The sequence below is a fragment of the Cherax quadricarinatus genome, chromosome 22 (assembly GCF_038502225.1).
Source record: "Cherax quadricarinatus isolate ZL_2023a chromosome 22, ASM3850222v1, whole genome shotgun sequence".
NCBI classification, from domain to species: Eukaryota; Metazoa; Arthropoda; class Malacostraca; order Decapoda; family Parastacidae; genus Cherax; species Cherax quadricarinatus.
Window position 1 is genome coordinate 14,784,893 of NC_091313.1, and position 12,693 is coordinate 14,797,585.

General features: G+C 37.1%; 1 protein-coding gene across 1 annotated transcript; it reads left to right on the plus strand.

The window, feature by feature from the left end:
* The first annotated feature begins 384 nt into the window (after nt 1–384).
* LOC138853084 (uncharacterized) lies at nt 385–2,437 on the plus strand. The gene is made up of 3 exons (XM_070087684.1): nt 385–394; nt 557–736; nt 956–2,437. Exons 1-3 carry the CDS (start codon nt 385–387, stop codon nt 1,753–1,755), a joined length of 990 nt encoding a protein of 329 aa, XP_069943785.1. The 3' UTR covers nt 1,756–2,437.
* The last annotated feature ends 10,256 nt before the right edge of the window (nt 2,438–12,693 follow it).

The following is a 12,693-nucleotide window of genomic DNA, read 5'->3' on the forward strand; positions in this document are numbered from 1 at the left end:
ACAGCTAAGTTAATGAGGAGTAACCTCCTGTTGCGGAGCGGGACTACCTCACCAAAATTAGTTACTTTATGGTACCGATTGACACGGATGTTCGGTAAGGAGATACGTAATGGCCGTGTGATTTTCTACCTTGGATGTGAACCGCATTTCATGGCGTCTGTCTGACCTGAGTTGACGCAGGTGTTCAGTAAGGAGATGACTATGTGATTTTCTACCTTGGATGTGAACCGCATTTCATGGCGTTGTCGGAGGGGGGTGTACAAAAATCATGACGCAATACTTTGGGGTGACCCATATAAGGTCGAGGAGTCTCTCAGAGCGAGGATTGTGTTTCCATCCGTCAAGCCTGGCTGACCTCATCTTCCAACGGTGAATCCACACATCATGGAGAAAGGTAAGTTGTACTTAGAAAATTTTGATATGTGGTGAAACAGATATTATTTAACAAGTTTAATGATATAACGAGGAAAAAATGTTTTGGGATAATTTTTGTTGTTGGAGCATACGAGTGAAATTTTTACTGGGTTAGTGCGTTAATAAGTGAAATTCTTAACAGAGGATAAGAAAAGAATATACGCGAATTACTTGGAAGCATTAGTGAAGAGGAGATTGTCGATTAGAAGGCGACGATCGTTGGAAATCAAGAAAGGTGGTGTACATCGCAATGAGAGGTTGTTAGAATTAAAGAATGAGTGGGATCGCATAGATGTATTATGGAAGAAGGCTGTAGAAACAGGTATGTATCCAAATTGTGATCTTTTTACTTTTGTTGTGAAAAATATTTATCGTAAAAATGAGTTAGTCACTCGAGAAAGATTTTTTGTTCCATTCATTAAAATCTTAATTCGTAATATGTAAAAACTGAGAACGGTGAAAGATTTTGTTCTATTCATTGAAATCTTAATATGTAAAAATATTTTGGGTTATGAATTGGATATACTTTTTTCCTCTGCAGGAAATACACCTGGTACTGTTGTGAATCAAACTGAGAGTAATGACGCACAGCATGGAGGTGTGACGGGGAATGAAGATGAGAGTGCAGGTAGATCTGCTAGTGTTGGTACCTCACAACGCGGAGGTGCGGCGGGAGGTGTGGATACTTCTGTCCCCATTAATGAAGATGATGAGAGAGCAACTACCTCACATGACGTGTCTGACAGTAATGTCGCACACAATAGTGGAGGTGAAGATGAGAGACCAGAAATTATTACATACATCCAGAATTTTAGAGGTAGGCATACAGTGAGGAAATATAGTGTTCCTTCAACTTATAACAGGGAGTTAAGAATGTATTTACATGCTTATAGGGATTATTTTATAGATCAGATGCGAGATATGTATGATAGATCACCTCTAGCAATGTCGCTCAGAATCCACCCGATTATAGTTATAAGGACATTACGTCAAAACATATCGGGTGATGATCAAAATGGACAATTTGTGATAAATTTAGCGTTTGAGTTAGTAAGTGAAGAGGAAATCTCTGAAGTATTTGATCGATGGGTGGGAACGATATTAGAAAGATACGAGACAGAGTTGCAAGATCAGGAAGGATCTGGTTGGATCATAGATCAAATCGAATCTTTCAGTATCGAATACGTTAAAGTAGAATTCAGAGTACAAGTAGGATCATATGTGGCATATCCCAAGAAACTTAGAGGGAACCAATATGTATTTAATCCAAAGATTAATGATGGGATATGTGTACTGCGTGCTTTTGCTGCCTATCAATGTCATAAAAAGAACATGTCATGAGGTGATATCCCCAGAGCAGTTATTACTAAGAAAGGATGTCTTAATCATGCAAAATCTTCTATAGATGATTTTCCCATTACACGTGATAAGTTAGGTATATTAGAGAAGGAAAATAAAGTGTCATTATATGTTTATCAATTAAGAAAGGATCAAGGTGGGACATTTGTGGCTATGTGTCGTAAGGGGAATAAGAAATATAAGGACATCATGTGTGCGTTATTGTTGAATGAAAGTCATTTGGTTTTAATCAAAGATTTTGACGGGTATGTTAGAACGATAATGAAGGATCATGGTGTAAAGAAGCACTGTCATAGTTGTTTGATGAAGTTGAATACACAGGAAGAGTTAGATATCCACGAAGATGGATGTAAAATCAATCAGATTCTCGTATTCCTCCCGGAAGGAACAACAGTACACTTTAAAAATTTTAGTCATACACATTCCAGCGAATATATCGGTGTATTTGATTTCGAATGTGCATTAGACACCACTCTCCCGGCAGGTAAAATTGAGTCTCGTCATAAAGCCATTGCCTATTGTTATATTATATTTGATCGCAAAGGAGAAATAGTGTGTATGAAGAGTTATAAGGGGGAGGATGCTGTTAATCATTTCATTTTAAATGTTAGTGGTGAATGGACTAAGATAAAGTTTAGAAGAGAGTATCATGTAATCCATATGACAGAGGATAAGACGAGACATGATTCTCAGACACTTGTGAATTATGTAGTAACACCTTCAAAAATGCCCAAGACAAACATAAACATCATGACCACACTTTAAATTTCAATAATTATATTGGTGCATATTGTGCTCGTTGTAATTTGCAGTGTAAAGATAAGAGTGAGAAATTATTACTTTTTTGTCATAACATGTCGTATGATTTAGGAATAATTTTAAAGAAATTGCAGGTTGATAAATATGAAATTGAACTTCATTCGAAACAAGGACTCAAATTCTTGAAAGTAGACATAGGTAAGGTTAGGTTTCAAGATTCTCTGTCTTTATTGAATGGATCTCTTTCCACTTTAGCAGATCAACATATCAAGGCAGGTAAATTACTGAAATATACAGAGGCTATTCTGAAAGATGCGCCTCAGGATGTGATACCTTTATTATGCAAAGGAAAACAAGTTTTGTGCTATGATTACATTGCTAGTTTAAAGAAGCTCGATGAAACAAAATTACCGAGTAAAGAACATTTTTTTAATTCTTTGAGAAATAGCGCTATTAGCCAAGAAGATTATGATCATGCTTTGAAAGTGTTTGACTTGGGTAAATGTAAGACTTTAGGAGATTATTTGATGTTATATCTCAAGACAGATGTTGGATTGTTAGCCGATGTCTTCATGGAGAGGCGTAAAACACTCAAAGATATATATAAGCTAGATGTTAGTAATTATATAAGTTTACCTTCATTCAGTTGGAATGCATTCCTCTTGAAAACTAATACAAAATTAGATATGATATATTCCCATAAGTTATATGACTTAATTAAAAGGAATCTCAGAGGAGGGTTTACGTGTGTAATTAATCAATATACTAAGCAGATAATCCCTTAATTAATCCCAATTTTGATGTTGAGAGTGGAATGGGCACTCATATTTTATATCTAGATTTTAATTCTTTGTATGCTAGTGCGATGGTTGAAGCTCTTCCACAGAATAGTATAAGAAAATTATCGAATGAGGAGAAGATTGCTTTCCTCGATGTGGGATTAAGTAATGTTTGGTGTGAAGGTCAAAAAGGTTATTGGATAGAATGTGATACCAAATACGTGACCCCTGAGGTAGCTAGACGTACTGATGAACTTCCTTTGATATTATCACATATGAATATATCACAAGAGATGTTATCTCCTTATTGCGAATCTATATTGAAAAATGAAGATAGAAAGATTCTTAAATCTAATGCGAAATTAGTGGCCAGTCATTTACCTCAGAAAAATTATTTGATCAGTCTAGATTTGTTACAATTATTACTGGAACTTGGGTTAGAGGTGGAAAAGGTTCATGCTGTATATGAATATACTCAGTCAAAATTTTTAGAACCTTTCATAATAACTAATATCGCACAGAGAACAGCCACACAATGTCCTATCAAGTCAAAAGCTTTCAAATTAACTAATAACGCCATATATGGGAAATCACTGTTGAATATTACAAAGTATGCTGAATATTATAGTTATATCAATAATGAGAAAGCATTTGTTAGAGCGGCTAAAGATCCTTTCTTAAAAAATATCACACATTTGAATCAAGACAGAGTGATTTGTACATTCAACAAAGAGAAATTAGAAGTTAAACAACCACTTTATCTCGGTTTTCAAATTCTTGAGATTGCTAAAAAGAAATTGTATCATTTTTGGTATAAAGTTTTAAAACAACATTATGGTGATGATGTAAGACTTCTGTATACCGATACCGACTCGTATATTTTTAGCTTGAAATGTAAAGATTTGTACACCGAGTTAAAAAGTGAACCTTTGTTAGGATATATGGATTTTTCAAATTTCAGTCCTGATCATCCCTTATATGATAATAGTAGAAAAGGTGAGCTGGGGTTATTGAAATCTGAAATGTGTGATAATCATATTAGTGAGATGATAGCACTGAAAGCTAAAATGTATTCTGTAAAGATTGCTGGAAGATCAACTACTGTCAGCAGAGCCAAGGGTATCCTGCCACATATTATGTCATTATTAACTCATGCAAGATACAAGAATGTTTTAACAAATGTAGATAGGGAATTATTCACATGTAAGTCTATAAGTAACGTAAAAGGTGAAATATGTACAGTAAGAATTAACAAGAGAGGCTTGTCGGCCTTTGATGATAAAAGGTATCATTTGAATACTAATGAATCCTTGGCTTATGGACACCCTGATATTCCACCATCTAAACGTAGGAGAATAGAGTGATGTATTACCAGAAATGTATATGAAATATTGTGTATTGGTTGTATAATAAATAAATAATGAAAATATTGTGTATTAGTGTTATACTGAAATGTGAAATTATTTGGGTTATCCTGGGTTAAGAGTGAAAATGTTTTCCCTATGTTGTACATGAAATGTGTAATACTGAGATGGTGACGACGAAGAAGACCCAGAACAAAAATGCACAGAATTACTACAAGAGAAAAATATGTTGATTTTAGTCAATGAATTGTACCTTTTTTTCAATGAATTTTTTTTGTTGGATGTATATGAAATGCATCGTTGTATAATAAATAGTGTTATCCTGCATTTTAAGTTATTGTCTGCTCGACAAGATTCAGCCTGTGTGTGTGAGGTCATCACGTGACGTCACTGACATAGGGGGAAGTCGACAAGATTCAGCCTGTGTGTGTTAGGTCATCACGTGACGTCACTGACCCGCCGAGTAAACACAGGTGGGGTGACGTCACACTTGTTTAGACCTGTATTAAGAGAAAGTATCATGCCCCATAGGAGGAGTTCATTTGAATGCTTACCCCCAGAGGGGGGGAATTCAAAAAACTTGATCCAAGGAGACGGAGTCTTTGTATTATCGAGAAAAACTTGATCCAAGGAGTTGAAGTGTTGGTATTATTGATTTCAAGAAAAATTTGATCCAAGGAATTGGAGCAGGGAATTTGGGATGCAAGTTGGAGTCCATTTTGAATGCTTATCCCCAGAGGGGGGAGTCCAAAAACTTGATCCGATCAAGTGGAGTCTTTGATATCGAGAAAAACTTGATCTGAGAAGATGGAGACCCTAAGAAAATGAAATTCAAAAAAAAATCGAAAAAATAGGAAAAAAAATCGGGGAGCGGGGGCGATCCGGACGACGCTGCAGAAGGCGCGGGCAGGCGCGGCGGGCGGGCGCGAGGGAGCGGCGGGCGTGCGCGCAGCCGGCGGGTCGGCGCGAGGGCAGGGCGGGTGAGGGGTTGAGAGTGTAAAGGTGTGAAAAGGTGTGAAAAGGGCATAAAGGCGTGAAAAGCCGGCAAGTGCCTGGAAGGGTCATTATCATAAAGTCAAGGTCATTAGCATAAAGGTGTGAAAAGGCGGCACCCTTTGTTATGACATACAGAAGAAACCCTACACCGGAAGTAACACCTAGGTGTGAAAATGCGGCATCCTTTGATACGGCGCTCAGCCGCCTTCAGTACTACTTATATATATATATATATATATATATATATATATATATATATATATATATATATATATATATATATATATATATATATATATATATATATATATATATTTATTTATTAATATATTTATTAATATATTTATATATATATATATATATATTTATATATATATAGATATATTTATATATATATATATATATTTATATATATATATATATATATATATATATGATATATATATATATATATATATATATATATATATATTATATATATATATATATACATTATATATATATATATATATATATATATATATATATATATATATATATATATCATCTTTCTTTCAACCCACCGGCCGTATCCCACAGAGGCGGGGTGGCCCAAAAGGAAAAAACAATGTTTCTCCTTTTATATTTAGTAATATATAGAGGAGGAGGGGTTACCAGCCCTTTGCTCCTGGCATTTTAGTCGCCTCTTACTAAACGCATGGCTTAAAGAGGAAGAATTCTGTTCCACTTGCCCATGTTTTCAAACCAAGCTTGGTGCCCGGGAGTCTGGGGAAACATCGTCTAGCTCTGCCTAGGAGTCCATATTTATTCGGGGTCGAGCTCAGTGGTAAAGTACTGTGTACTCTGAAACAGAGTTTGCAGGTTCGAGTCCTGCTGTGGATGTAGAGACAATGCTTGTAAATAATATATATATATACATATATACATATATATATATATATATATATATATATATATATATATATATATATATATATATATATATGTTGTTGGTGGGTTGTGTGAAGGACCTGTATAGTTGGGCCAGCGGGCCTGCTGCAGTGTTCCCTTTCTTATAAGTCGCGCGTCAGGTGTTGCTTTGTTGTGGGATGTGATAGTGAGGTGTGGGCTAGACCCTTTATATGCCTTCCTTTGATGCATTACTTTTATTGTTCCTTGATAATGTGATTAGTCATGAAAGCGCTTGGAATTTCTCTATTCTTTCACAGTGGTTGTTTTGCATATATATATATATATATATATATATATATATATATATATATATATATATATATATATATATATATATATATATATATATATATATATATATATATAAAGACAAAATTCATTGGCCAAACATTCACAAAAATACAACAGAAAGTGAAACAACATAGGTAACTCAGAGCTACATCTCGAATACTTCGTCCAGCTCCCCTGCGGTGGGCCGCATGCCCAGAATGCTGCAGGCATTTCCTCTCTGGATCGCAACACTGAGTCTCTGAAAGAGGAAGCTGGTCGCCCTGTGGTCCTTGGTTTCTATGATGAGCTTTTCACCTAGCTCTTTGAGGAACTTTAGAGCACACTTGCCCCATGCTCCAAGGGTCTCCGACCCTATTGGAATGAAGTTATAGCAAGGGGGAAGGTCTTCATATTTTCGGATCTTCTGGGTCTCCCTGTGGCTGGCAGCTCCACCCCCTTCCACTACAGAGTATGGCAAGTAGGTGTCTGCCAATGTGGCAGCACAGGTGTAGTCCCATATATATATATATATATATATATATATATATATATATATATATATATATATATATATATATATATATATATATATATATATATATATATATATATATATATATATATATATATATATATATATATATATATATATATATATATATATATATATATATGCAATAGCTCTGACGTCCCACATCATAAAAATCTTTGAAAGAGTGCTAGGAAGCAGGATTGCAAATCGCCTGGATTCCCAAATTCTGCACAATCCAGGGCAACATGGGTTCAATGCAGGTCGCTCCTGCCTCTCACAACTGCTGGATCACTATGATATGGCCTTGGATGCACTGGAAGAAAATCAGAATGCAGATGTAATATTCACAGACTTTGCAAAAGCGTTTGACAAATGCGATCATGGCGTAATAGCGCACAAAATACGTGCTAAAGGAATAACTGGGAAAGTGGGGAGATGGATCTTCAACTTCCTAACAAATCGAACACAAAGAGTAGTGGTCAACAGAGTTAAATCGGAGGCTGCCATAGTGTAGAGCTCTGTTCCACAAGGCACAGTACTCGCCCCCATCTTATTCCTCATCCTCATATCAGATATAGACAGAGATATACACCTCAGCACCGAATCATCATTTGCGGATGATACTAGGATCTGCACGAGGCTGTCATCTGCTGAGGACGCGGTTAACCTCCGAGAAGATATAAACAAAGTTTTCCAGTGGGCACCGGAAAACAATATGATGTTCAATGAGGACAAATTGCAACTACTCCGTTATGGAAAACTGGATTAGATAATAACTAGAACAGAGTATACTACAAACTTTGGCCATACAATAGAGCGGAAAAATAATATAAGGGACCTGGGAGTAGTAATGTCTGAGGATCTCACTTTCAAGGATCACAACAGTGCCACGATCACAAGTGCAAAGAAAATGAGAGGATGGATAATGAGAACGTTCAAAACGAGAGATGCCAAGCCAATGATGATCCTTTTCAAATCACTTGTTCTCTCTAGGTTGGAATACTGCTGTACATTAACATCTCCACTCAAAGCAGGTGAAATTGCAGATCTAGAGAGTGTACAGAGATCCTTTACTGCACGTATAAGTTCTGTCAAACACCTTAACTACTAGGAACGCTTGGAAGCACTTGACTTGTACTCGTTGGAACGCACGAGAGAGATATATATCATAATCTACACTTGGAAAATCCTGGAAGGAATGGTCCCGAATCTGCACACACAAATCACTCCCTACGAAAGTAAAAGACTGGGCAGGCGATGCAAAATACCCCCAATTAAAAGTAGGGGCGCCATTGATACACTAAGAGAAAACACCATAAGTGTCCGGAGCCCAAGACTGTTCAACAGCCTCCCATCAAACATTAGGGGAATTACCAATAAACCCCTGGCTGCCTTCAAGAGAGAGCTGAACAGATACCTAAAGTCAGTGCCGCATCAGCCGGGCTGTGGCTCGTACGCTGGACTGCGTGCGGCCAGCAGTAACAGCCTGGTTGATCAGGCCCTCATCCACCAGGAGGCCTAGTCATGGACCGGGCCGTGGGGGCGTTGATCCCCGGAATAACCTCCAGGTAGGTTGGTATACAGCAACCATTCAAGGAGATACCACATGAGTGTAAAAAGGAAGCCTCTATTTGTTGTACATAATGGTAGGATTGCTGGTGTTTTTTTTCTGTCTCATAAACATGCAAGATTTCAAGTATGTCTTGCTACTTCCACTTACACTTAGGTCACACTACACTTACATGTACACGTTTATGTATACACACTCATCTGAGTTTTCTTTGATTTTATCTTAATAGTTCTTCTTATTTCGTTTCATTTCATATCCATAGAGGAGTGGAATAAGAATCATTCTTCCATAAGCCATGAGTGTTGTAAAAGTCAACTAAAATGCCGGGAACAATGGGCTAGTAACCCCTTTTCCGTATGGCTTACTAAAAAGAAAAAGAAGAAAACTGTCAAAATGAATGTGCGTGGATGTTGTGCGAATGATAAGAAAGAGATAATTGTGGATGTTATGAATGAGAAGAAGCTGGATGTCCTGGCTTTAAGTGAAACAAAGCTGAAGGGGGTGGGAGAGTTTCAGTAGGGAGAAATAAATGGGATTATGTCAGGAGTTTCAAATAGAGTTAGAGCTAAAGGAGTAGCAATAATGTTGAAGGAAAAGTTATGGCAGGAAAATAGGGAATACAAATGCATAAATTCAAGGATTATGTGGTGTAAAATAAGAGTTGGACGTGAAAAGTAGGTTATAGTAAGTGTTTATGCACCTGAAGAAGAGAGAAGTGTAAAGGAGAGAGAGAGGGATTTTGTGAAATGTTGAGTGAGTGCGTGGGGAGTTTTGCACCAAGTGTGAGAGTACTTGTGGTTAGGGATCTCATTGCTAAAGTGGGTAAAAATGTTGTGGAGGGTAAATGAAAATGGGGAGCCTTTAATTGAGCTATGTAGAAACAGGTTTGGTAATAAGTAATACATATTTTACGAAAAAGAGGATAAATAAGTATACATGGTATGATATAGCACGTAATGAAATGAGTTTGTTAGATTATGTATTGGTGGATAAAAGGTTGATGAGTAGGCTCCAGGATGTGCAAGTTTACAGAGGGGTAACGAATATATAGATCATTATTTAGTTGTAGCTACAGTTAGAGTAAGAGGTAGATGGGACAAAAGGAAAATTGCAACAGCAAATAAGAGAGATGTGAAAGTATATAAACTAAGGGAGGAGAGAAAGTTAGGGTGAGATATAAGCAACTATTGGCAGAAAGGTGGGCTGGTGCAAGTATGAGTAGTGGTGGGGTAGAAGAGGGTATTAGAATGTGGGGGCAGAAGTTTGTGGTTATTGGAGGGTGGATGCAGGAGGAAAGAGGAACGACTGGTGGAATGAAGAAGTAAAGGGTGTGATAAAAGAGAAAAAGTTAGCTTATGAGAGGTTTTTACAAAGCAGAAGTGTTATAAGAAGAGTAGAGTATATGGAGAGTAAAAGAAAGGTGAAGAGAGTGGTGAGAGAGTGCTAAAGGAGAGCAGATGTAAGAGTGGGAGAGGCACTGGCCTAGGGAACGAATGGATTTGCCAGTTAAAAACAGAGTAGGGGAGTTAGTAGATGGGGAGCTGGAGGTATTGGGTAAATGGCGGGAATATTTTGAGGAACTTTTAAATGTCGATGATGAAAGGGAGGCTGTAATTTCATGCACTGGTCAGGGAAGTATAACATCTTTTAGGAGTGAAGAAGAACGGGATTTGAATGTGGGGGAAGTGAATGAGGCATTATATGTGAGGCTTGGGTTGTAAATGCTGCAGCGAGGAGGCGGTTGGAGGCAGTGATGTCCTGTCTAAGGGCAATGTGTGGTGTAAATATTATGCAGAAAATTCGGAGCGTGGAAATTAGGAGAAGGTGTGGAGTTAATAAAAGTATTAGTCAGAGGGCTGAAGAAGGTTTGTTGAGGTGGTTTGGTCATTTAGAGAGAATGGATCAAAGTAGAATGACTTGGAGAGCGTATAAATCTGTAGGGGAAAGAAAGCCAGGTAGGGGTCGTCCTCGAAAAGGTTGAAGGGAGGAGGTAAAGGAGGTTGTGTGGGCGAAAAGCTTGGATTTCCAGCAAGCGTGTGTGTGTGTGTTAATTAGGAATGAATGGAGACGAATAGTTTTTGGGACCTTACGATCTGTTGGAGTGTGAGCAGGGTAATATTCATTGAAGGGATTCAGGTAAATCGCTTATTTTTATATAGCTGGACTTAAGTCCTGGAAATGGGAAGTACAATGCCTGCACTTTAAAGGAGGGGTTTGGGATATTGGCAGTTTGGAGGGATATGTTATATATCTTTATATATGCTTCTAAACTGTTGTATTCTGGGCACCTCTGCAAAAACAGTGGTTATGTGTAAGTGAGGTGAAAGTGTTGAATGATGATGAAAGTATTTTCTTTTTGGGAATTTTCTTTCTTTTTGGGTCACCCTGCCTCGGTGGGAGACGGCCGACTTGTTGAAAAAAAGTGTATATATATATTTATAGATTGTGCCAAAAAGGTAAAACTAGCGATCTTGGCTTATATAGCAAAACTCTTCTTGCCGAATAAGGCAGGCGAAAGTTTGTGTATGCAATAATTTTGCAAAGATCATTCTGAACCTAACGAAAAAAAATTATATTTCATTGTGTTTGTTTATTATTAAATTATTGTAAACTTATCTAAAATATATTTAGTTTCATTAGACTAAATTGAATTGCGCTTGTTATAATAAGGTTAGGTAAGTTTTCTAACGTTCTTTTGGTACAAAATTATTAATTTTTACATTACCATAAATGAAAAAAAATATTTTACTTCGGGACACACACACACACACACACACACACACACACACACACACACACACACACACACACACACACACACACACACATATATATATATATATATATATATATATATATATATATATATATATATATATATATATATATATATATATATATAGTATATCAAATATTTTAGTAATTCGTCCTTTTAAAGTGAAATTACAGCAGCTGTGAATTCAGACGATATTAATGATTGACACAATGTAAGACACAACGAACACTACAACACCATTAAGCAGAGCTTTGCTAGGACTGATTGCCCTACTGATAGAAAACGCTGATTCCTACCCTCCAGCAAGCCTGGTAATCCCACTATCCGCCCTCATGGCATCACAATGTAATCCTGGAAGATTAGCAAGCTACGAGCTTGGAACTCTGCCTGTATGTTCACTCTTGTACCTATTTCTGTTAAAATATTGGATAATAGTTAGCGCTAATCACAGCGGTGAATTAAAGCCCAGCTAATATTGAGAATTCAGTAAATAGCACGAATTGGTTCTAGTAATGATCTTTAGAAACTGGGGGTAACATGTAATCGGCTTCCTCCATGAAATTGGTTCCAAACTAACAGAGCACAAGAGATCAAAATGCTTCAACATTTATTCCAATATCTCAAAGTGGCCGTCCAGAAGGGGATATTACTCCCTATATTCTTGACTCGTGATGATAAATCTCCTGTAGGAAATTTATCATGAAATCTTTATACTCTATAAGCCCATGATAAGTCGATGGATAAAGAGAATAATGGACGGGGATTCGAACCGTGGTTCATGCATATGTCAGGCCCAACATATGGGGCTGTGGAATGAGAAAGGACGGTCACAGATGATGTCGCCGACACAACCATGTCAAAAAAGTGCTGTTCGTAAAATTATTCTTTTCTAATCTGTGTGGTTGAGTGGTTATAGTGTTAAA

Coding starts and splice junctions, on each gene's coding strand:
- LOC138853084 (XM_070087684.1), top strand. Junction 737..955: donor GAAGAAGGCTGTAGAAACAG/GTATGTATCCAA, acceptor TTTCCTCTGCAG/GAAATACACCTGGTACTGTT.